This window comes from Hemicordylus capensis, chromosome 2 (genome assembly GCF_027244095.1).
Source record: "Hemicordylus capensis ecotype Gifberg chromosome 2, rHemCap1.1.pri, whole genome shotgun sequence".
Lineage (NCBI taxonomy): Eukaryota > Metazoa > Chordata > Lepidosauria > Squamata > Cordylidae > Hemicordylus > Hemicordylus capensis.
Genome location: NC_069658.1, coordinates 305,561,274 through 305,587,575, shown reverse-complemented (window position 1 = coordinate 305,587,575; position 26,302 = coordinate 305,561,274). Strand labels below are relative to the sequence as shown.

The window sequence follows — 26,302 nt, the reverse complement described above, 5'->3', positions numbered from 1 at the left end:
ATTTCTGGAGACAAATGACCTTAAAACAGTGGTACATATGCTCGTAACCTCTAGGCTTGACTACTGTAATGCACTCTATATGGGGCCGCCTTTGTACATAGTTCGGAAACTACAATTGGTACAGAATAAGGCAGCCAGTTGGTCTCTGGGTTTACCCAAAGGGACCATATAACACTGATTGTAAAAGAACTGCACTGGCTGCCGATATGTTTCCAAACGAAATACAAAGAACTGGTTATTACCTATAAAGCCCTCAATGGCTGAGGTCCGAGGTACTTAAGAGAGCTCCTTCTGTCGTGAACTTGTCGCTTATTAAGATCATCTGGAGCGGAACAGTTACGGTTGCTGCCAACTTGTTTGGTGGCAACTCGGGACCGGGCCTTCTCTGTGGCTACCCCAGGGCTTTGGAACATGCTCCCTGCTGAAATAAGAGCATCTCCTTCTCTGTTTGTTTTTAGGAGGAATCTGAAGACGTACCTATTTTCCCAGGCTTTTAACTGAAACCAAAATGTTTAAATTTTAATGTGTTCTTATCTATGATTTTTATATTTTTATGAATTGTAAATGTTTTCTATTTTATATTGTTTTAATTCTGTACACTGTACATTGTTTTAATTCTGTACACTAATAGTTTGCTCTATTAGGCAGTATATAAAATTCAATTAATAAAATAAATAATAAATAATCTTGAGAGTTCTTCTGGATGTGAATAGCCCTTGGAGAACAAATGGCTTTTGTGCAACAGTGTACACATAAGGGGGAAAGGAGAGCTGTGGGGGGGGATGTGGCATCCCCACGATCCCTGAAAACATGCACACTTTGTTTGTCGGAATGTCCACCACTGAGATTAGATGGGATGCACCCGGCTACCTTTCCAAGAGCTACAACACAGTTCAGCTGTAAAGACAGAGAAATAGGACCTAAGGAGACAACCATCTCCTGAATCATTTCTTGGTGGTAGTGGTGAAGCCATGACACTATAACTAAAGGTTCTCTCAAGTTCACGACTATTACAAGTCCTTCAACCTGTAGCTCCTAGCATTGAAAGAGACAGAGGCTGGGTTCAGACGTAATGTGAAATCTGAGTTGAACAAGGCAGAGGTTGGAACTGCAGTATGTCATCTGAATTTGGGAAACTGCGGTTTCAGGCTGAAAGCAACCTGTAATTTGCCTTGCCAAACTCCAATCTGAGCCCTCTGTTTGTACAAAGGTTCATCACCTAAGCGTTATGTCCAAACCTGGACACCACCATAACCACGGTTTCGTGCCAATGTTCAAATCGCAGCCATAGAGGCAGTGGCACAGATTTGCCCAGGATCATGGTTGCTCCATGCCTGCAGCACTTCTTGCTGGCAACCTCTCCAAGCAGCAGCCCCACCCCTTCTGTCACCCTTTCAGCTATGGAGTTGCCCGGCAACAGGGATGCTGCCAAGTCCTATCCCTGGCTTGTCAGACTGTCAAGTGGCACAGTCACATGGGGTATTCTCTCTTCCCACTCTGTCCCTCACTCCCATATCCGACAAGCAGGATGAAAAGCCAACAGGCCAAAGTGCTTTGCTCCCTTGGAAGCAAGTAACAATGATGTATGCACACGCACAAACACTCCATGTGGCAACATAAGCAGGGCCACCCCATCACAGTGATGGGAGTGGAACATTTGATGGGGGAGTGCCCAGAGTCAGGTTTAAAATGCAGCCCTAAGCAGGGATTATCGAACCTTTCACTGAAAAGTTGAAGTAGGTGGGGAGTCCCTTCCCCTTTGAGGTTTGCACTCCCTAGGCTTATGTATGAACAGAGCTAGTCACCAGGGTCAGCTGTACTCAAAGTGTGCAGAAGCGGCAGTGGAACAGAAGGAACATGCTGACCCAGGCTCAAGAGAGTGCCAAGCCATGGGGACACTTCCTTACAGCTCATGAGAAGGACCATCAGAGGGGAGACTTGCTGAGCAAATTCAGTCATGATGCCTGATGGCAAAGCATCCCCTTCTCCCACAGACCACTCTCTCACGAGACTGACAGGCCATTGGGGCTCTAAATCGAGCCAAGTTGCTCCATGGAGGAAAGCCTTGGGGACAGGCTGGCAGGGGGCACACTACTTGGCAGCAGTCATCAAGACAGGGAGAGTGGTCACAATGCCAGACCAAACCCAGGAATTTTGAGAGGGTTTAAAGGTCCATCCCAGTACCCGGCGTTTCCCCCATCCATGCATGAGGCCATGCTATGGCACAGGGAGTGTCAAAATCTCCTTTGGGTACATGCAAGGCTTCATGGGGAAGGGGTGGGGGTGGGGTTGAGAGAGAGAGATACTGTTTTATCTTTTACCACGGAAAGTTGGGGGCCCCACACAAGTGGGGGTCCCTTTGGTGGTTTAGCTGAACTCGTGAGCATGCAGTCCGAATGGAGACCTAGGGCTCACACCCGTTGGTCCTCCCCAGTAGACGGCCCTCTCGTGAGAGGGCAAGCCCACTAGCAGCAAGCTGCCAATGGAGCTGGAGTTCAGTTTGGGCTAAATGGACTGCTTTGCCAGGGTGATCCCTCGCAAGACCATCCTAGGTCACAGCAGAACAGACCCCCCAGCATCTTTTGCCCTCCCTCAGCTACATATCTCCTCCTGGAAAGTCATCATGTTCCCTTCCCTTCCCTGAATAGCAGGGAAATAGTGACTCCGAGCCCACACCCCAATTGTGCTTGTGTGGGACTATTTGGGTGCAGGGCTCCTTGTGGGCAATGGTACCATTACTGTCTGAAGAACTGCTAGCATGCCATGGCATTTAAATGCCCTTTCCATACCTAGGACAGGCGGACCACTCCGAAGAGGCACAATCACGCTTGGCACGCCCCCTTTGAGATCATGGCTAGTCACAGCTGCTCCACTGACATGGCGACACTTTGCCCACAGTCTGGCCATGGAGCTTGCTGGGATCGACTCCTGTCTCCTGGAACTGGAGATTGCCAGACGGCAGTTGTACGAACATCTGTGATATAATTTACAGTTTAAAACTGAAACAAAGAGTTCCACCCGGTTTGTGTTACATCTGAACCTGGCCACAGTGAAACAATCCCTGTTCCCTCTCACTGAAGCCATTTCTACTTTGTTTTACTGAGGAGTTAGGTTGTGGTGGCGCTCAGTTACCATCAGAGAGTTTCAATAATCAGCCAGCCTGTATCTCTGGTGTTTCTTTTGCAGCTAAAGATATACAGGTCCTCTGAAAATATTTTTTTTATTACTGAGAAATATGCTCATTACTTTAAAGAGCATTCAGACCACAAGTCTCATAATTAGCATTTCCTTAATGCACAATGTAATTTGAAGGCTTACTAACATTATGAAACTAGATTACAGTGCATCAAGTAGTTCTCAGTAGTTTAGTCCTTATCCTATTATATCACAGAGTTCAAAGTTCTTGGTTTTAGCTGGATTAACTGATGTCAAATATCGCTTTGGTACACTTGTTAGCTAGTACCTCTTACTATATATTGTCTAGTTTCAGCTGATCAAAAAAGGAATAATTTTGTACATGCACTGCCTCAGAAACCACAGACAGTATGTAAAGAGACACAGTTTCCTACACAACTGTTAAGAAAGCCACTAACTAAATTCATAAAAAATCAATTATAAATTCGGAAACGGGGACAGCTTGTTCAAGTCTGTATGTTGGCTGATTTGGTTGACTATTATTTGAGCATTAGGATTATGAATTCCAACAAAAGCATATCCACACCTGTTATTTGTGGAAATATCACTTGAATTTTCCAGTTTCCAAGTATTAACATTGACAAAACAGAATTTCTAAGCGTAAAGAAGAATAAAACCATGGACACCTTAATGGCCAGTTGAAAATACCCATTATAATACAAGCTACAAATCTGTTCTATGTGAATATAAAGTCTACAAGTTCCAGAGGAATCACAACAGCCTAAAATTATTAAGGAACCACAGATCTTGCAGCAGTGAGGACTAGATGCCTTACTCCCCAACCTCTCACAAGCAGAGGACACTGCTAACCAAAACTCTGCAGCACTACACCAGACAGACTGGAGAGTGTATTGTAGCTTTCAGCTTAGCAGGGACCAAGTCACCTGAGCAGCCAACAAGTCCCACCTGGCCTTGCACAACTGCTGGGGCTGGCTTGACTTTCTGTCTAGCAATTTCTTGTTCCCTTCAGACTGAGTTGCTCATAGACCAAATTACTGAATTCCTGCCTACAGCCCTGCTTACACTTCTGCTGAGCCACTAGCTTCCCTACCTCTTAGTTCTGATACTAATGAATGTTTCTTCCCCAAGGAAAATTCTTTTCTACAGCTAGATAACACAATAAAATCTTAATTGTTGTCATAATCTTTAGTGTTGTAATGCTGATTTGGCTGAATTGTGGTCACATATACATTTGCTTCTTCCCTCTTCTTCCCCACTCCCATTTCAAGTGCAAACCACTCTCATACAAACCACCCTCATACTAATCACACAGAACAATCTATTTAGAACCATCAAAGAGTTAATGCACAGGGTTTAAGTGACCAAGACTTTGTCAAGAATAGCCTCACCCACTTTTGTAGTAAGCCCCAGTTATATCCTTTTGATGTCATCTAGACCCCATGGATGGGCTCCTACAGAAAAGGTAGGACTGTGCATGCTTGCCTTGGCCCTAGCTTTTGTCACCAATATGTATCAAATGATATGGCAGCTTTTCTACCACTCAACATACACAAATATAGTATTTCATTTATATTGTTAACATAGATAGTTCAAATCTGCATGCATAAAGTAACATATAACATCTCTTCTTACATCTGTTTATTAGCAGTATAAAATAAAATTACTCAAGAAGAGTGAAGGAATGAGGATGTGTTGTTTTAAAAACTGAAAGCTAATACTGCATTTCTTACTTCTTCAGTGTTTCATTGGCAAACTTGGTGCATGCATTAGCTGACAAGGATCTCAGCCAGTTTCAGCTGCCTACAGCTAATACTAAGCAGGGGATTTTCAAGGCCAAGGATTGCTGATTCTCAAAGCTGCTTTTATTTGATAATCTAATACTATATCATAAAGTCATGGTAGAATGCACTCCGTCTTTGTTAGATTGTAAAATGAAATGCACTAAAATTAATGCAGACTATTGTCCCTATTTAGCCACCTAATGGCACAGTGGGGAAGTAACTTGCCTAGGGAGCAAGAGGCTGCTGGTTCAAATCCCCTCTGGCTGGAAACACCTATATTGGGCAGCAATGATATAGGCAGATGCTGAAAGGCATCATCTCATACTGCACAGGAGATGGCAATTGTAAACCCCTCCTGTATTCTACCAAAGACAACCACAGGGCTCTGTGGTCACCAGGAGTCCACACCGACTTGACAGCACAACTTATTATTATTATTATTATTCAATTTCTATACCGCCTTTTCAAAAATGGCTCAGGGCAGTTTACACAGAGCAATAATAAATAAATAAGATGGATCCCTGTCCCCAAAGGGCTCACAATCTAAAAGAAACATGACACCAGGAACAGTCACTGGAGGTACTGTGCTGGGGGTGGATAGGGCCAGTTACTCTCCCCCTGCTAAATAAAGAGAATCACCATGGTAAAAGGCGCCTCTTTGCCAAGTTAGCAACTTTACCTTTACTGTCCCTATTTACAACCTCTCAGCAAATACGTTTCTGTAAGTAAGCATTTTATATCAAATGTGTGTTATCAAAATGGCATTTTAATTGCTGTGTGCATCTTCTTTTGTATCTATTATGAAAAAGTTCACACTATTCAAGAGGTGAGCCTCCCAACTGTTCTTTAACATTCTATAGAATAGCAGAGGACTTTTTCTGTCATACATTTTTGCTTATCTAAAACTTAGGGGATGGAGCCATAGCTCAGCAGCAGAGAGCATCTACTTTGCATGCAAAAGGTCCCAAGTTCAATCCTGGTGGAAGACTCCTGACTGAAACCCTAGAAAGCCACTTCCAGTCAGTGTAGACCATTTTGAGCTAGATAGAACAACGATCTGACTCAGTATAAGGCAGCTTCCACTGTTTCTATGGAATACAGAAATCAAAACCGCAGAACTAATCTGATTAAACATTTTCATAATCTTAAATAATGTTGATTAAAATTTGCACCTTGGGAATCAAGACATCCATTTTTATTGTTTCAGTATTTATGTTCTGCAAAAATGCTGGTTCAACTACTATAATGGATGTACTGTAAATAACCTATGCAAAACATACACAAGTAAGTACATTATGAACATTTTATTTCATACAACCCCATATCTAAAAGCATCATGTAATCTAAAAACATGTATTTCATAGATTTCTATTCATACAGTTCTCATAAAGATACATTCCAAACTCTGAAGAATCACCCAAATGCAATTTTGCCCCTTCCGCTCCCTGCTCACTCCAACACATTGGACCTAATTCTCCATTCTGTTTGTTAAAGTGCCACACACACATATATGAAGGACTAAACCACCAAATATTAGATTGTTACAATATTTTAGTATTTTGAGAAAACCTAATACATTCTGCAACTATTTGTAAATACAGAACGGCTATTTATTGTTTAATCCTACTTGAATGACAGAATTTAAAATAGCCTTGGTTAACATATCAGCAGTCATCCTAAAGGTATTTACATGGAAGTAAGCACTCATTTTTTCAGTGCTTGACTCTATATAGAAGTACTGCAGCCTCAATTTCTTGATTTGTTAACAATGGGGAAAACACATTGAATTTGTAACTTTACCTCTCCATGAAATGAACTACAATAAATTTCACTGAACATACATTACTGATACGTATTTGCATATTTATTTCCAAAGTACTAATTCAAAAAATGAATCCTATTCTACAGAAGGGTATTCCAACATCAGATTTACTGCAGTGCAGAGTATAAATAAGAAAACTGTGCAGCTTCTCTGCATACAAAATATGAGACACCAGTCATTATACTTGATATTCTGAGTAGGTAATCCTGCCCCAGTCTGGAACAGAAAAGCAAGAACTGAAATCCCCTCAAAAGGTTTGCTGATCGTACCTCTGTTTCTCTGGCTGAGATGCTCGCTGTCTGTACTTCCAAGCCACAGTTTGCTCGCTTGACGGTGAGATAAAATGGATAATCCTTTGCCACCATCGTGGCTGAAGGAACAGCAGTTTTGGATGTCACTGCTGGTTCTGTTGGCGCAGAAAATGTGATAGCAAAGCAAAGCCGTCCCCCTGCAACCTTTCTGACACTCAGCAGCTGGAGAATCAAAGCGTCCTTCTTGTGCTGCACTAGGCTTCCGACAGCATTACCCAAGGCAACTCTTACGCTCCACTGAGACAGGAAACAGAAAAGCTCTTGAGTGTGTCAAGCTAGTGTAACCCAATACTTCTCATTACTGAGATCCGCCCACTGACACAGGGTGGGAGGAGAGTGGATGAGATACTTCAGTGCACATCAGCAGAGTACTCAGCACAGCATATTACAGAAAACTCATTCAGAAACTAGGGCAGAGCACTTGATAAGAGCAGCGTACTGTTTTCATAAGGGGGGGAAAACACACACCACTCTGCTCTCATCTTTCAAATAAGTGTTGTTTGATTGCTGGCTATTTGTCAGCAACATTTATAGAATCCACCAGACATTGTGCAATTTGATGAAATGAAAGGAAAATCACCATTCTCAGCATTCTCATTTTCTTGTTCAGATTCTCTCCATACTTGATAATGGGGATATAGTTCACATTGCCATATTTCTCCTTTCAGTGCCTTTACACTGCAACTTATTTTGATAAATGCACATCCTATGCATAAGAGGAATAATGCAATAGCTATGCACACTATGTGAATGTCAGCACCCTTTCCGTATTAAGGGAACTAACTTCCACTGATATCTATGGCTGTTTCTATGGGAAATATGGCATGGAGGTGGTAGCACTTTGTACAGTAAACTGACACTCTGAATATTTCTGCAATTTGAGATATTTACACTATGTTAAATATATCACAGCAATGTAGAATAGGGAAGTGCACGAACTGTCCATCAGACTGGAGGCAATGGGGTTACTTGTAAGAAGCTGAGAGGGTGCGCTTACATCCCCCCCCCACCAGTGTCACTGCCAAATTTGCTGGTGTGGGGTGGCAGCACACCTCCTTGGGGCCCCGGTCAGTATCAAACTGGAAGTGCCCAAAACACACGTGCATCGGGCACTTTATTTATTTATTGTTGCGGTTTGATGCTAACAGGGACAGCAAGAAGGTACACAGCCACCCTGCGCCAGCAATTTTGGCAGCATTGCCAGCGGGGAAAACACGGGTGAGGGGGAGAAGCACACCCTTCCAGCTTCTTAAAGGTAACCCAACCCCACCAAACCAGTTCAGTCGCCTGGAAAAGGACTGCTGAATCGGTTCATTCCCTAATGTAGAAACCATTACAATAGTTATATTAAAAGCACTTCACTATTGCACTGAACAAAGCTTTTAGAGAGGATGCTGTTCTGAACCCTACTCAATGACTATAATTTTACACACCAAGACTGATTTGACTCAGATTTGAGCTCTTACATCTGGATCCAATATGGTTAATGATACTGCCACCTTTCAGTAACAATATTCTGTTGATTAGTGCACACTGCATCATACCACTTTAATATATGTTCACCATGGCTTGCTATCTTGAGCAATCACTTAATGAGGCAATTCTCACAATACCATGGAGCAGCAACTCACACATCTCTTTTTTTGTTCCTTCTCAGTATTGTGTGAAGAGGAAATTCTTGCAACTCTGCCTGCCTTAGGAAAGGTGTAGTTCACAATTTGAGAATAACTTCCATATCTTCCCCCATAGCATGTCCCCTATTTTGCTCAATTTTCTAAACTGTGGAAAGAAAGAAGATAAGTGACACATGTCCTCCATCACAGCTTCCAAGTCACATGCTATGTTATGGGAAGGAGGTTTTATTTTATTTGTTTAATGTGAGTGAGTGTTCACTTCAGTTCCTCCACCTGTTTTCTGGAACGCACAGCCCCGCACAGGCTGCGCTGCATGCTTTTTTCTGAGCATGCAGTTTGGCTTTGGGGCATGTAAAATATGGAAGACGTTTCTGCAGTGGGGGCGGGGTAGGTCAAACTTTATTATATGTTTATGCCCCCAGTAACAAAATTATATGTACAGTACTTACCAAATTAATGCCTGTCTAGAAAAAGAAATAGTACCATACACTATGAGCCATACATACACAATTATTGTGCACATTTATTAGTCCACATTGTTGCTTTTTCCAATTTGGCAGAGGAAAGGTTTGTTTTCATAGTTAGTTTGTGCTCCAGTTATTAGGCAGTACAAAAGAAAGTGGAAAAATAGCTCTGCATAATGCATTATGGGGAGTGTGTGTGTGTGTGTGTGTGTGTGTGTGTGTGTGTGTGTGTTAGCCCATGAAGTCAATGGATTTCTTTTGCTGTTTACCAAAGGACAACATGAAAAGGAAGTGCTATGGGGCCCTCTTAATGCAGTGAGAATATGGAAACTGAATGACAAAAAAAAGTGTCTAGGGAACAAGGATAATGAGTAAAGATTACATTTCTGGAAGTTTTCTCACTGGAAATATTCTGCATCTCTTACTGGTGATTAGGTCATTGCACTGTTAAACATTATTTGGTTTAAAGATGAAGGATCACTTCAACAGGATTATGATGTTGTAGCTTTATTAAAGGACAATCTACAGTTTCAATAAAAATTCAAAAGCAATATAGAGTTCTGGATGCTTTTGTTTTTGGAACAACTTCTATGTACACTGGAGCTTGTCCTGCACCAAAAAAGCAGTTGCATAAACTGATACACAGGATCAACGCATGCATGTTGACTAGCTGTGAAGGCATGTGCATTCAAATTTGCATCTTATTGAGAATAATGCAGCACAAACAAACATCTACACTCAGACATGCATCGTGATGCACACTGGAATCTATGTTGCTCATTCTAAGTCTAGTTGCATGCATGTTGGCTTCTCCATGAGGTCAGGTCAGGTGACAGTATCAGGCAGTGAGTGTCCACAGGGCAGTGAGTGCAAGCACCCTGCCCTTCTCACCATCACAAGCGTTGCCTCGCCTGCCTCAACTGTGCTGCTGCTGCCACCTCTGTGCCTTCTTCCCCTTTCAGAATCGGAAACTCTCAACATTCCAAGCCAGATTATCTGGAGTGGGTCATGCTAATGCCAGCTCCATACCACCCCATCATTCCAGGCACCTGCAAGACAGTGTAGAGCAGGCCTGCTCAACTTAGGGCCCCCAGCTGTTTTTGGACTACAACTCCCATAATTCTCAGCCACAGCAGCCAATAGCCAGAGATTATGAGAATTGTAGGCCAACATCTGCAGGAGGGCCGAAGTTGAGCAGGCCTGGTGTAGAGTATGCCTCTGGCAATCGCGGCTATCTAGTCAGTCGCCACTGTGATGCTAGCTGCTACTGCTATCTCTACCTTTGTCTTCTGCACTGTCTCTCTCTTCTCTACAGCGAAAAAATTGTCTGCTCTGGAGAAGTTTATTCCTGGAGGGAAGAGAGAGACAGTTGGAGAGTATCCTTTGAGGGACAGGAACCATCTTGTTGTTCTTTTTCTACATAAACTGCTTTGAGAACTTTTTGTTGTTGAAAAGTGCAGTATATAATTAGTAGTAATAATAGAGAGTGAGAGTGTCAATAGTGGCCCAGCAGCACAGCACCAACAGAGAAAACAGGTTCCCTGTCAGAGACGTGCTCCACCCTGACTCGTAGGTACCATACAGTCAGCCAGCAGCAGCTAAGGCCAGTGACAAAGGGGAAGAGGGCAGTTGCTTGGGTTGGAGAGGCAGGGATGGAGGCCACATCAGTGTTCGCTTGCACCCCATGGAAAGCTAATGAGCGAGGATGGCCAGGCTGGCTTGTTGACATTCACCTCAAGCAGTGAATAGCAATGAGCTGCCACTGTGTTTGCCTAATTGTTTGTGTAAGCTGCTAATTATATTTTTTCCCCAGTGGGAAATAAATATGATAAAATTGGACATACATCCGTTTTGAGATAACTATCTGCACCAACAGAACAACAATATCCATGTTGGAAATCAAATATAGTGATTTATGACAGTATTTTAGTTTGTTCTAGTTTCCTTGGTAAGTATGTTTAAGACTGCAGCCACAAGATATTAGCCTCAGCATCTTTACTAGAAAGCAAGTACCACTGAACTTCATCAGACTTGCTTCCAAGTAAATATGTTTAGGATCAGGATGACAGGCACATAACACCTTTAGTTGTGTTGAGCAGTGACACATTTGAGACAAACATTTTCAGGGAAACATTAGGCATATACAACACAATTTCAACTCAACAGCCAACAACAACAACAACAAGAATGAATGCCTACTGAGAAAGGTCAGAAACAGGGAATGCTAATAATCATTAGGTCAGACCATTTCCTACATCAACAATGAATTAAAATAGCTTCTGACTTCTGAGAAACCCACTTTTGGAATCTGTTAGAAAGCCATGAAGATATCTCATATCACCCTGAGTCTATTTCTAATATTCCAAACAACAATGAAACTTTATAAGAATGTTAGAGATCATGAAATGAGATGTGTTATGTGTACACACTTTCAAACATGGATGTATCATTAAACATTATTGAAGAATGTGAATTATGTTTTTTCCAACCAATGGCAGAGGCAGCTTGTGTCAGAAACTGCTCATCTGAGAAGGTGGACTGCCCACCATCCACCCCCACTTTATATCAGGTTTTATGTGTTCTTCTGATTAGAATCATTCCTCTGAGCCATGCAAGAGGAGGCTGATCACTGCCACCAGTCCTCTATAGACCATTTATCTCCCCAAGGTAGAGAGTACCTTTCTACAGAAGATGGATCAGAAGGGTATACAAGAAAAGGCAGGTCTGTGACCTTCAGTCTTCCAGGTGCAGTCCTTTTCAACCTTTCAAATGTACTCTTCTTTTGATTAGCAATGTACAGAATATCTAGGCACATGGGGCATCTTTGACCTGCAAGTTAACATCATTCTTCTCTTCATTTAAGCCATGAAAGATAGTTTTATTGGTAAAACCAAAGAGAGTAAAGAATCAACTAACCAACCGAGGGAAATTAAAGGATAAAAGTTCATTCAACTACTCTATCTTGCTCTATGTTGTTTATATTCTGATGAGCTGGACATGAGACTTACCCAGTTGCTAAGCTAAGAAATGGATAATCTCATAGCCAAACATGGTAGACAGCAGTTCTTTAGATGGGTAAATAACTGACTGGTCTTGCTTCACCACCTCCACTTCTCTGGGGAAAAAACATGGCTTCAGTAATACACACCTTAGTCACACCCAGACTCAGACACTATGTGGAATTGCCTTTAAAATGAGTGCCTGGAAACTACAACTCATGCAGAACACAAGTTATTGATTTGGGCTAGCCATATGGAGCTCACCATCACCAATTAAAAGAATTTCATTGGCCCCAATTTGATGTCCTAAAGCTAATATTTAAACCCCTAAGCAATCTGGGTCCAGGACAACTGAAGTACCACCCCTTTCCCATTAATGTATTTGCATATTAATAGCTTGCTTGCATGTCCTGCTCCATGTGGCCTCTATGATATATGGTGGGTAGTTACATGGAATGGGACCTTTCAGTAGTGCTCATCAGTAGTGGGAAACTTCGATATGTACTTAATGAACGAAAAGGAAAAATAAAGCCTGATAAATCAAGCAACCAAAAAAACAAAAAACAAATAAAAACCTCTCTCTCCTTTTTCATACATCCAAGAAACTCTTGTAGAGCAAAGGTTTTTTCCTGATCTGTCCAGTCAGCATGGCAGTTGAAAAAGAACTAGGGAACTGACTCTAACTTTCCACTGCAACAGACATCCATGTGGGTGATGCCAGAGCATAACGAGGAACTTTAGAAGTATCCCAAATACCAACTGAGCAGGTGCACTCCAATGTGTATGAATACATAAGAGGATCATGCCAAGGGCATCTGCTTTGCCACTTCCCTGTTGTGTTTTAGGAATTTAGCAAAAGTGGTAATTTTCCAGTGGCTTAATTTTCCATGGGGCTTTCAGACTTCTATCATATTTATTTCTGCTGTCAACAGTTTGGTGTTCTGTTGGGCTGCTGCCGATTTTCTCTTGTTGCTGTTGTTATAGGTTACAATTAGTATTAGCATTTTAATTAAGTTCTCTCATTCACCCTGTGGATTTCCAAATGGAAATGCAGGATTTTGTTTCCTTTATCACATGCAAGAAGCCATGAGGTCCAATAGGAGCAAGGTAAAACAAGGCAAGGCCGTAGAGGTTAGACCGCCAAGTGAACAACTTGCTTCAACAAGGGCCAACTGAGAAATGAGGTCTCAAAATACCTCCCTCCAGGGTCAATTACCACCCCCACCTCCAGCCAGGCTTCACCTCTCTCCTTGGAAAGCAGATATGTTTAAGGGCAGTGCCAGCTCAAGGGGTTGTGGCACCCTTGGCCAATTTTGCTCTGCTGCCCCCTCCCATTTTTATAGTTTTTCCTTTGCACTTTCTATGCATGTGGTTGCATTTTTGCATTGGAATAATCTCACCTAATCTGTTAGGTCAAAGGGGAAAGATTAATTAACTTCAAATAAAAAATTTGAAAGAAGCCAGCAGGCCAAGCTGTGAGAGGAAATCCTGACCCCTCAAGTCACAGCCCGCTCCACTCCCCTGCTCCCTTGCACACTGCCTGGCTGGCTCCTACAATGCAATGCCAACACATGCATGTGTCATTTGACGTCACTCACATGCACTGCACAGGTGCACTGCCTGCTATGGCCAGGCGGCGGAGTGACTTGGGCTGCTCCGGCTCCTGCTCGCAGTCTCACCCCTTGCCCCCAGACATGCCCAGCAAGCCGGGCTCACTGCAGCCGCGGTGGAGGCAGCAGGTGGCCACGGGCTGGCCCTCAGGGGACTGAGGACCCCAGTTGGTCCTCAGTCCCCGGCCAGTGGCCATGCAGCAAGAGAACATCGGGTGGCTAGAGGAGGAACATGAAAGTGTGGCACCCCTAAACTATCTGCACCCCTGGCCAGTGTCACTTTGGTCACTGCCTTAATCCTGCCCTGTTTAAGGGTTAGACCTGAAGCCTTGCACTTCAGGGTAAAACCTTGTTTTACCTTGGCTTCTGTTGGACCTCCTGGCTTCTTGCATGTGACCTCTTACATGAAGCCTTGCACTTCTCCTCCACTCCATTGTCTTCCTCTTGGCCTGTTGTTGACACTGATAAGCGGACTTAGAGGAGCATGAGGTACTTAAGATATAAGGGGCTGGTTTGCTAGTGGGGGTTGAGCTCAGTGGCACTGGCTTCAGAGTCTCCAGTTCGGAGGTTTATGGCTCTGGGGTCTCCAGGCTAATATAAGGGACTGAAGCTGGCTTTTTGTATCAAATATCTGACCCAGGGCGAGCCCCACTGCCTACTCATTACAATGTGGTGTACAAGTACCATGAAATAGTCTTTGCAAAGAGCTGTCAGAGAGACAGCACTGTGCTGTAATAAGCAAGCAATGGGACTGACACTGGATCTCAGTCGCTTGATGTAGCTTTTTGCCTGCATTAGGACCCTTAAACTACAGCAAAGAAGCATGCATCTATTCCAATATAAACCAGAATCTCTGCTCCAAATGCAATCTCCACATACAGAGTTCATTTTAGAGTAGTAATTTGCTCTAAGTGAATGGCTGAGCAAGAATAGGTAAAAACTAAATCCAGACAAGATGGAGGTGATGCTGGTAGGGAATGACCATGGACTGATGATGATACAGTATATCTTTTCTACTTGATTACTACAATGTACTCTACAAAAGGCTGCTCTTGAAGATGACTCAGAAGCTTCACTTGATGCAAAATACACACCTTATAAAGGGTGTTGGGAGATGGACACATGTCAACTTGTTTTATATTGGCTGTACTGGTTACCAGTTTGCTTCTGGGACCAGTACATGGTACTGATTTAATCCTGGCCTTCCACACCTTAAGGACTGTATCTCCCCTTATGAATCCACTCAGCAGCTGAGGCCTAGGCAGCAGACATTATTGTCCATTCTGTCTCCACAAGTCTGGACTGTTTTGCTTAGAAAATGTTATTTTCTCTGGCATCTGTCTTTGCTTTCTTCTCAGGTTCCATTATAATTTACCCCTTTCTTCCTTTCAGCCTAAAGCTAGAATCTTGGGGTTTGTCATATTGTGGAGCATATATAGCAGGGTCAGTAGAGCAGAAAAAATGGTAGAGCAGAGTCTCATATGGCCCCTACAGATGGCAAAAGAAAGACATCTCTTACCCCTTTTAATGGTGGGAACTGGGAAATCTAGCAGGGGAAAAACTGCTGCATTTGCAAGCAATGCTTTCCAGATTAGGGTTCTGACAGATCTAAGCAACAGTCTCTACCTGCCCAGCTCCCTTCCACTCCTTGCTCAGTTTTAACCACTGCCCCACTGCATTCCATAACAACAACAGTTCTTGGGACCAGATATTCAGATCTGCTGAACAACTGTTTTCCAGAAATAAGACTGTACAGAAAAATTTGTCATTCATTATGCATAAGAACTAAAAAATGGAGTGATTTCAGATCAGATCTATTTTGGAATCTCATTTTAAGAGCTGCCAGAGTAAATCAAATCAATATCACATTTCAAATATTATCTCTCCCTCTCTCATATGCAGAGTAATTTCTAGCTCTCAGAATTGCTATTAGATCTGAATGGGTAAATAGGATTGTAAAACTTGCCAAGTCACACTGTTTTTAGCCAATAGGAGGCTGGGCAGCCATCACAGGAACATAGGAAGCTACCATATACTGAGTCAGACCATAGGTCCATCTCGCTCAGTATTGTCTACACAGACTGGCAGCGGCTTCTCCAAGGTTGCAGGCAGGAATCTCTCTCAGCCCTATCTTGGAGAAGCCAGGGAGGGAACTTGGAGCCTAGATGCTCTTCCCAGAGCGGCTCCATCCCCTAAGGGGAATATCTTACAGCGCTCACACTTCTAGTCTCCCTTTTGTAGGCAACCAGGGTGGATCCTGCTTATCTTAAGGGGACAAGTCATGCTTGCTACCACAAGACCAGCTCTCTTCAATCTGGGGGACAGTAGCAATTTTCTGAGTTTCAATCACTGAGCAGAGGGCTATTCTAGAACAGGGGGCTGTACCAAGATCTCTTTCAACTCTAAAATTCTATTGTTTTAACTGTATTTCTAGCTGGTTTTGTTGTCCACCTCTGTAATTTTTGTAATCCTTTTAGAAAAGGTTAAGGCCTAGTCTTGCATGCTAGAAATGGGGTTTAGACCCCTTCCATCACTGTGATTCTATAATAATCAAAGCAACAGTCACTACTATGCAGCAACATCAGCAGCAGCAGACCAGTGGAACTCAGAAATAACTTTAACATGAATTGATTCCGTAAAATGGGAACCTACATTTTAGCTATTAAGTAAGTTGCAGGATAACTTTTATCATGGGGCAAATAGTACATTTTCTGGAATGTATAGCAAGCTATTATTTGGGAGCTAAATACAGAGGGTTGTGTGTGTAAAAATCCCTGCTAGCTTTAGTAGAGATTGAGGGTGGGCGCAGGGTACAGGCAGAGGGTGTTATACCATTGTCTCATGTTTGGCATTTCATAGTGCAACAACCTTCTGTTCAGGTTACTGCAGTCATAAGTAGCAAATTTTCAAACCCCTTCAAAATAGGCTAAGTAAGGAACATATACTTTTATACTTTACATCTCATTGGACCTGAAGATTTATTCCTTTTGTATTTTGAATCTTAATATGCATTGTGAAACAACTTCTTTCAAGAGGGAAATAAATTTATCTTTTCCATCTCCCTCTCCTGTGTTTGGTCCTAAAACATTAAAAACAAAAAACAAAACTCCTGGACCACACAGTCGCAGAAAATGATTGTAGCAACAAAGTTAACAAAAGGCTACCCCGATTATTGCAGTTTCAGGCTTGGCCTTCTCCATCTCAATACTATCATGAAACCCCTCTGAGAAAATTAAGGACAGCTTGATGCTTCTCCTCCCACTTAACACAACAATACAAACTATTGACTATGGTGGTCCTTCACTAGGGAATTCTTGAGGGTGTGAAGAGGCAGGTCCAAATGATCCCTTCATAAGCTACATTTCTAATAAATCTTACTGAGCAAATAAGTCTTCATCTGGAAGTTAATGAAACATAAACTTTGCACAATCAGGTGCTATTCAAGGTCATGAGGACCAGCTTTAGCATAATATGTGAGGAACACATTTCCAAGGAGTCAGATTGATGTTTCGAGTCAGCAAGAGGATTACTTACTTGATTAAGTAATAGCAAGAAAAACTGGAGCCAGTTTTTCTGGTCTCTCAAACACTCTTTCTCAGCCCTGATATCAGATATTTTGAGGATAATGAGAGGCTACTGCTGAGCTACCACCACTGTCCTCCAATAACTATTTCCTAAATAATATATTCATATTAATTACAAATTTACAAGTTGAGTATAGGCAGGCAAACAGTTAGATACAGGTAGATGTGGCAGTTTCCAAAAGCAGCAACACGTCATGCAGCACTCAGTGTAACTTCTTGTCAGTTAATTGCAAAAACCTCTCTCTCTCTCTCTCTCTCTCTCCCTCCCCATTTCAGAGCCCCTCACCCAAGTTGTTCTGTAGCTAGTAGTCTCTTGCTAACTGAGCAAAGAGGCACTTTTAAAAAGTGGTGATTCTCTTTATTTAGCAGGGGGAGAGCAACTGGCCCTCTCCACCCCCAGCACAGCATCCCTCCAGTTGCTGTTGCTGGTGTCTACCTTATGTTTCTTTTTTAGATTGTGAGTGCTTTGGGGACAGAGAGACTTTTTTTTAAAAAAGTATCTATGTAACAAAAGTTTGGGAACATTTTTTGAAAAGTGGTATATAAATATTTGTCATTGTAGTAGTAGTAGCCATCAGCTATCAAAAGGCCATCAAACAAGCAATCAGTCTATATAAACAGCTACTATTTTGCTTCAGCATATCAGTACTTGAACTATACATAAGAAAGGATGATGTATTCCAATAACTTAAAATCAAATAATCAACAATATTTGACCTGTCACAAATTCAGGCATTCTATAAACTACCCCCCGCCCACACACACACCAAAAAAGAGTAGGGCATCAAGTTCCATACTGAAAAATTCTCTTGTAGTACGATACACTAGGGATGTGCACAGAATCGGTGGAGGGTTGTTCGAAGGCGAGGGCATTCCTTTAAGGGCGTGGAAGTGTACCCTTACCCCTCCCGCCACGTTTTCCCCTCAGGCACTCCATTTAAAAAGTCTCCGCCGGGAGCGTACCTCCCTGTTGCCCTGGTGTCCTCGACCGGAAGTAAAAGGACATACCCGGCATGCACATGAGTGAGCATGGCGTGTGCACATGAGTCAGGTACTTCCTTTAACTTCCAGCTGGGGTGGCAGGGAGGTATGCTGCCACCCCAACGGAGATGTTTTAAATGGAGCGCCAGTGGGGGAAACGTGGTGGGAGGAATAAGGGCACCCTTCTCCGCCCTTAAAGGTATGCCTGCCTTTGAACTGGCTGAAATGCTGGTAATTTGAACCAGTTCAGAACCAGTTTTTACCCATAAAAAGGGTAGTCATGTGGCCCAGAATTTCAGGCAACCTTATTTAATTGTTGTTTTATGATGTTTTTAATTGTTAATTATTGTTTTATGTTTTATAATTTTTGTTTTAATGATTAATTGATTTTAATGGTGTTTTAATGTAAACAGCCCTGAGCCTTTTGGAAGGGTGGTATAAAAGTTTTAATAATAAATAATAATAAATAAATAATAAAATTTGGCTCCTCCACCAGGCTGCTGATATCACCCATTTTCCACCCTAATTTAAAATGTGCTGCCCAGTTTGCCCAGATTCCTCTGCAGCTGGCTGGGAGCTGATAAAGCAGCCTGCTCCCATCTACGCAGCTGCTGTGCTGGCTGTTCACGAGCTGCTGGAGGGAGGAGCTTCATTTTCCAGGATTCTCGTTTCCAAGTGGAAGGAAAAAGGAATCAGATTATTGAAAGCGTTCAAGCAGGGGAGCGCATTTGGCCAGGCACTGGAAGCTGAGTGGAGCAAAGCAGAAGTTGCTGGGGGCAACTGAGCTGCTGGAGGAGGGTGCTGGCGGGGTTGTCAGCGATGGTGCGGGACCCAGCCGTGGATTGGTAGCTGCACTCCATCTACTCTTTGGTAAGGAAGGGAGGAGGTAGGGCAGACTCCCCGCCCCCTGTGCAGGGAGGCTGGATCGAGTGAGTGGCAGACCCCCCAGCTCTGTGCCTGCAGGTGGCGCTCCTAGGACTAAATGCCTGCAGCACTTGCTCTGAGGGTGGCTGCTGGAGGATCAAGGTGGGCAGGAGCAGAGAAGGGGGGCTTGGTAGCTGCTGCATGTAGCAAGGACCCCTTCTTTTCCTTCCTCCAGGCTGAAATAGTCCTTTGCCAAATCACATTGATTCATTTACTGTGAAAATAAAAACACAAACTCAACTGGCTTCAAAACAGAAAACAAAGCATCTCAGGAAAGTTTAGTTAGCTCGCTTCCTTTAAAACTTGCACACTTCCTCCCCCTTTCTCTCTGCTAACTATTCTATAGTTCCAGATGATAAATTATAATGAATGAAGTATGGTATTTATTGCTGATGAGTTTGAAAGAGAGATGATAGAAGAGAACCTCTGCACTGAAGGGAACATTTTCATCACTTATTCCAAACACAACCGGGTAGCAGCCAGAAATCTCTAAAAACTCACACTGAGTGACTCTTCAAGTCATGAGTGGGATCTAAATGTAAAATAAACAAATAAACAAATGCAAATTAGTTACCACATAATTTGCATAATATTCAAATTAGGCCACCCAGATTTGGGAAGCTTGAATATGGCAACCCTACCCATAAAGGGCCTCCAAACCGGTACCGTGCACATCCCTACCATACACCATGTAGCCTGTAGAAACTCTTCTATTTTTTTCTCCTGGCAGTAATTCAACAGCTTATTTATCATTAGGTTTCAAAGCAGTGGTTTATCTGTACTGCAGTTACTAAAGTTGATTATATATATAGTCAGTACCATGTACTGTATACAAAGGACGCAGTCCTGCACCACTGGCAGCAGAATGTGAAGTGGCTTCCACGGGGTCCTAGAACAACCCTTTCATCCTCACCAACTGCCTCCATGTATGGATTACTGCAGCTCTTTTAAGCACCCTGCAATTCCCTTATAGCGGAGGCTCTCGTGTTTTACTAACATCCTCTCTGCTTGTCCTTCCTAGGGCCCTGGGACACAGGCTGCTGCCTAGAAAAGCAAGAGCAGAGATACATGTGGAAGCCTTAGGAAGTGCTGGCAACAGGAAAAGGCAGTGAGCTCAGGCGCAGGATAGCCTTGGCTACAGTTGAATGGCTCTGCCAAGCTGAGGCGTACTCAGAAGAACAGCAACACAAGCAGAGGCAGCTGGTGGGAGGGGAGGGGCAGGAAAGATTGTATAATACAGTCCTATGGGAGATATTCTGCTTTTCATTAGGGCCGGGTGCAGAGCTGAAGGCAAAGCCAATGTACTCAGAAAACTACTGAAGAACCATGTTCCCCTTCCTTTGTATCTGGCATTAGCATAGAAATGAGCTTGACATCAGTGGCCTTTAAAGGCTTGACAATTAGGGTTAAAAATAGGATGGTATTGTATCATCTTTGCAAAACAATACATTTATTTTGTCCTTTAATATTCAACAACAATGCATTTTCAAGATACGACAATGATCGCTGTCTGCTAAATGAAAACCTCCACTGAAATAAACTTCAAAGCTACATCATAATAGAACCTAGGATGATTCACAAAAGAAGAAGATATAGATATTGCAACTATGCTGATTATGTGGGTGAAAGATGGGTATATACTTCACTCCTAATTTCATATTCTCTTTCTTATTTGTCCAGTGTGGTAGCAGAGGAGCAGCAGCTCTCACCACTGGCCAGATCAGCAGTCACCTTTAAAAACAAAACAAAACTATGCACATACATGCAGCATTGTTTTGGAACAATTTGTGGGTGGGGGGAAAGAGACACTGGAAAGAGCTTCATTAGCACAGCCACTGGAAATAATTCCGCTTCTGACACTGCCCAGGAAGTTGGGGGGGTGGGGGTGGCGGCAGATAAAACAAGGAGCCCATCCTCACAAGGGGGCCTGTAGCCCCGCATCTGTGATTGGCCCTGGCAGCTGCCAGATGCTGAGATGCTATTTGATGGGAAAGATGCATGAGAGCCAGCATGGTATAGTGGTTAAGAGTGCTGGACTAGGACTGGGGAGACCTGAGTTCAAATCCCCATTCAGCCATGATACTAGCTGGGTGACTCTGGGCCAGTCACTTCTCTCTCAGCCTAACCTACTTCACAGGGTTGTTGTGAGAAGAAACTCAACTCAGGTATGTAGTACACTGCTCTGGGCTCCTTGGAGGAAGAGCGGGATATAAATGTAATAAACAAACAAACAAACAAATAAACACAAACAACCACTTTATCTATTTGCTTAATATTATAACGATACTGTCATTCTGTCATTGCAGTCTGGTCCCAGCTGCTACTAGTCCTGTGAGTGATAGCAATCTGTTTAAGTTCTCAAACACATTTTAAGAAGTACTACATCCTCAAAAAGCCACTTTCACTGAGTCTTTAAAATGTGCGTATGTGTGATCATTAAAATAGTTATAAACCAGGCAATTCACTGATTTTTTAAAATCCAGTGTGTGCTTTGATGCCTTATTACTATTTTTGGCCATCACTATATCACAGGAGAGTACCCTTAACATATCAATAATCTATTCTTAACTGGCAACATATTTCAACAGGTACAGATTTCAGTCTAATGTTAATTATTTAATTGAACACTAATGTCAAGCCTCAACAGGGGTCTGCTCTCAGTTATCGTCTGCCAAAAGGAGGGTTCACTCTAAATGGGTAAGGCCAGGGCTATATCCAAGGATCCATGGGATCAGATGCAAATCAGAGTCAGGCCAATGATAGTCAAGAAGAGCGAGGCAAAGGCAATAGATGGAAGAGTCTGTTGTGTATATTCCTAGCAGCAAGTTGCTCAGACTCTGCTCCAAACTCAGCTTTATAGAGCCTAGTGGAACAAAACTGGCCTGTGGGGTCGCTGACAGTTTTCAGGCTGGTCTTGCAGCCTAAAAGGTGCCCATGAGACATATACCCAAATCTTCCAGCGGCATCTGGTGGGCCACTGTGCGAAACAGGATGCTGGACTAGATGGGCCTTGGGCCTGATCCAGCAGGGCTGTTCTTATGTTCCAGGCTTATCAAGGAGTAACAGCGCTGGGCACAAGAGGCAAGGCAACGGAGACTGCCCCTGGAGACCCTGGTTCAAGACTCATACATCTTGGTGCCTCACAAGCCGTCCATTAAGCCTATATTTTAGCCCTATTCACATGTTATGTTCAACTTTTGTTATGGCACTGAAATCATTGGAGGGTCCTCAAGATTAGCTTAGGGTATGTTAACCACATATGAAACAACAGTCCTAGTTCTTTTTGCTGCTTCAAAAGGTATTACTCTCCCCACCCCTGCTCCCGGCAGCTGATCAAAGGACAAGATGTTGAAACAATGACCTAGAACTATAGTCAGAGGCCCTCTTACCCCTGGACTTCGGGGCAGGGCATTCACAGCCCCTGGGCCCCCCCAAATCCTCTTTAGTCTGTCCAGGGTGGTATGGTCGCCTGTCTGAGCATGTTGATGTTTAATTTTCAGGGAGGAGGGCATCAAAAGGCCTTTAGGTCCAGGTTCCAAAATTACCTACTGTAGGTGCACCTCTGACTACAGCCACGTAATGGTAGAGTGGGAAATGACTTGACTAGCAAGCCAGAGGTTGCCGGTTCAATCCCCGCTGGTACAGTGTGTTCCCCAGACTATGGGAAACACCTATATCGGGCAGCAGCGATATAGGGAAATGATGAAAGGCATCATCTCATACTGAACAGGAAATGGCAATGGTAACCCCCAGGGCTCTGTGGTCGCCAGAAGCCGACACCAACTCAATGGCACACTTTACCTTTTACTTTACCTCTGACTACAGTACCCTTTACCATAATGCTAATTTTGCTCCAGGAAGTCATTACAATAGGAACCAACTCACATATATTATGGACATTTAGATACTGGTTTTTAATTGTTCAGCTGCTGTGAACATCATGGTATTTAAATCTGCAAATGATTAATCTGTTTTTCTATTACTGAAGCAAGGAATACATGGCATTCATGTGCATAGTGGCAAGTCACATTTATATCCCTAATTAATTGCTCTAATTAGCCAAGTTTAATAATATGCAAATTTTATCCGTGCTTTGAGGGCTGAGCATCATTTTTGCTATGTATTATTTTTAACTTTACAATTTTTAAACCAGGCTTTCAAAAGTGACTGGTTCCCAATCTGGAGTACCCAAAACCCACAAAAAGTGGAAATCTTTCAAAAAGTAGATGCTGAACATATTATCGTCATGGCCCCAAATTGGGGAAGTGGAAACAGAGCAGGAGGTGGTCTATCTGCTACTGCAATCGTGGTGCCTCTCTTCCCCTCTAGTCCTCATTTCCCATTTAACAGCATCATCTCTATCAATGCTTATCCCATTAGGCACTCTGGAGGAAGGAGAGAATTTCTGGACCAAGCCTAGTGCATGGTCCCCTCCCCCCTGCTTTCCCCATTAGATGCTCAACACACTGGTGCTGCAAGAGAGTTTCAGCCTAATGCAGCACCAGCGTTCACTGAGGGGGAACTTTTGTTTGGATGACCTCCCCTGTCCCTGGAAACCTTCTTTATCACTTAAAAATACATCCATGAGAGCTGAGCTGACCCCTCAACTTTTATCAACGTAACATTTTATAAATACTTATTTTCTTTCTGAAAATAACTCTCCCATGTTATGTAGGCTTGATTATTGTAATACACTTTTGTTCATCTTCCTTTATCCCATTTAAAACCACTGATATATAGCTTGTCTCATTTTTATGCCTGTAAATATGGACATATTTCTTGCCTTTTATTTTGGTTTACACTGGCTTCCTTTCTCTTATTATGTTCAGTTTAAAATCCTACTGCTTATTTTTAAATGTGTATTACTCTATTGCTCCTGTTTAAATTCCTCTTTAATTTCTCTTTGTATTCCTCCTAGAGGAATACTATACTGTGTTCCTCCAATACCAATATTTTAGTTATTTTAAATATTGCATCTATTATCTCCTGACTTCGTCCTTTTTCTTTGGAAGTACTTTCTGTTTAGAACTCACTGCCACCAAACATTTGTGTAATTCAGTCTCTTCTACTTTTGAAGAAGCATCTTAATATATATTTATTCTCCTGGGCTTTTCCTAAATTGCTGGAATGTTAACTAAATGCCTGTCTTAATCCATTGGCTCCCTTTACATCCATCCTTCCTTCTTTCTCTTTTGTATCTTAAGGACATAGGAAGATCCTTACTCGATCAGGCCTAAGGCCAATTTAATCCATTACCCTGTTTCACACAGTGGCCCACCAGATCACTGTTCTCTCTAAGGTTTGTGTGTGTGCGCACACACACACACCCGGACCCTGCGCAGCAGTTTCTGGTGGGCACATAGTCTCTGCTGTGCCCACCACCACTACCCAACTGCCCGGCACCCCATTCCCTCCTCTCCCAGGCCAGGCCTCCTCCTTCTCCAGTTCCAGCTGCAGATCTTGCAAGACTTCCGTCGAGATCTGAAGAGAGAGTCAGAGGAGGGTGGGAAGCAGTGGCTCCCCGCAGTGGCTCCCCCACTGCAGAGTGAACAGCAGAATGTTGAGGTGGGGGCTTGGGGGAGATTAAAATTGTTTGTGGGGGGAGGGAGTTCACACACTGCCTTGATACTGCCGTCCAGAACAAAACTCTTTCCACGCACTGATGGAGTTATGTGCACACACTGCCTTGATACTGCCGCCCAGAACAAAACTCTTTCCACCCACTAAAAATTAGAGGGAACACTGCACCATATCTATCCTGCCTCTAAACAAGGAGGTAGCCATTAATCAGGACCAGTAGCCATTGATGTACTTGCCTTCCATGAACTTGTCTAACTCTAAAAATCATCCAAGCTGGTGGCCATTGCCACATCCCATGGCAGAGAATTCCATAGATTGTATGCTGTGTGGAAAAGTACTTCCTTTGGTTGGTCCTACATTTCCTGGCATTCAGTTTCATGGGATGATCCCTGCTTCTAATTCTGTGATAGAGGCCTATCCATCAAACCATGCATAATGTTATCAACCTCTATCACATCTCCTCTTAGCTGCCTTTTTTTGAAACTAAAAAGCATAAGAACATAAGAACAGCCCTGATGGATCAGGCCCAAGGCCCATCTACTCAGCATCCCGTTTCGCACAGTGGCCCACCAGATGCCGCTGGAAGCCACAGGCAGGAGTTGAGGGCATGCCCTCTCTCCTGCTGTTACTCCCTGCAACTGGTACTCAGAGGCATCCTGCCTTTGAGGCTGGAGGTGGCCGTTAGCCCTCCAACTAGTAGCGGATGATAGACCTCTCCTCCATAAAGTTATTCAAACTTGTCTTAGAGCCATCCAGGTTGTTGGCTGTCACCACATCTCATGGCAGAGAATTCCACAAGTTGATTATGCATTGTGTGAAAAAGTACTTCCATTTGTTGGTCCTAGATTTCCTGTTAATCAATTTCATGGGATGACCCCTGGTTCTAGTGTTATGGAAGACGGAGAAGAATTTTGCTCTATCCACTTTCTCCACACCATGTATGATTCTATAGACCTCTATCATGTCTCCCCACAGTCATATTTTTTCTAAACTAAAAAGCCCCAGGTGTTGTAGCCTTGCCTCATAAAAAAGGTGCTCTAGGCCACTGATAATCTTGGTTGCCCTCTTCTGCAACTTTTCCAGATCTACAATGTCCTTTTTTAGATGTGGTGACCAGAATTGTACACAGTAGTCCAGGTGTGGTTGCACCATAGTTTTGTATAAGGACATTATCATATTAGCTGTTTTATTTTCAATCCCCTTCCTAATCATCCCTAGCATGGAATTGGCCTTTATCACAGCTGCCACACATTGAGTTGACACTTTCAACAAGCTGTCCACCATGACCCCAAGATCTTTCTCCTGGTCAGTCACCGACAGCTCAGATCCCATCAGCATACACTTGAAGTTGAGGTTTTTCGTCCCAATGTGCATCACTTTATACTTGCTAACATTGAATCGCATTTGCCATTTTGTCGCCCACTCACCCAGTTTGGAGAGATCCTCTTGGAGCTCC

General features: G+C 43.1%; 1 protein-coding gene across 8 annotated transcripts in view; it reads right to left on the bottom strand.

Annotated features, from left to right (window-relative positions):
- Positions 1 to 26,302, bottom strand: part of ARHGEF3 (Rho guanine nucleotide exchange factor 3) — a 245,027-nt gene that overhangs the window by 48,345 nt on the left and 170,380 nt on the right. For 5 of the 8 annotated variants that reach the window (XM_053296329.1, XM_053296326.1, XM_053296330.1 and 2 more), the window contains one exon: positions 7,029 to 7,307. The exons of 2 other annotated variants lie outside the window; for them this stretch is intronic. In XM_053296329.1, the coding sequence (XP_053152304.1) occupies positions 7,029 to 7,307 (279 nt within the window). Of the gene's footprint in view, positions 1 to 7,028; positions 7,308 to 8,701; positions 8,823 to 26,302 lie in introns of those variants that run through there. One more of the 8 variants, XM_053296336.1, reaches the window with a different exon arrangement.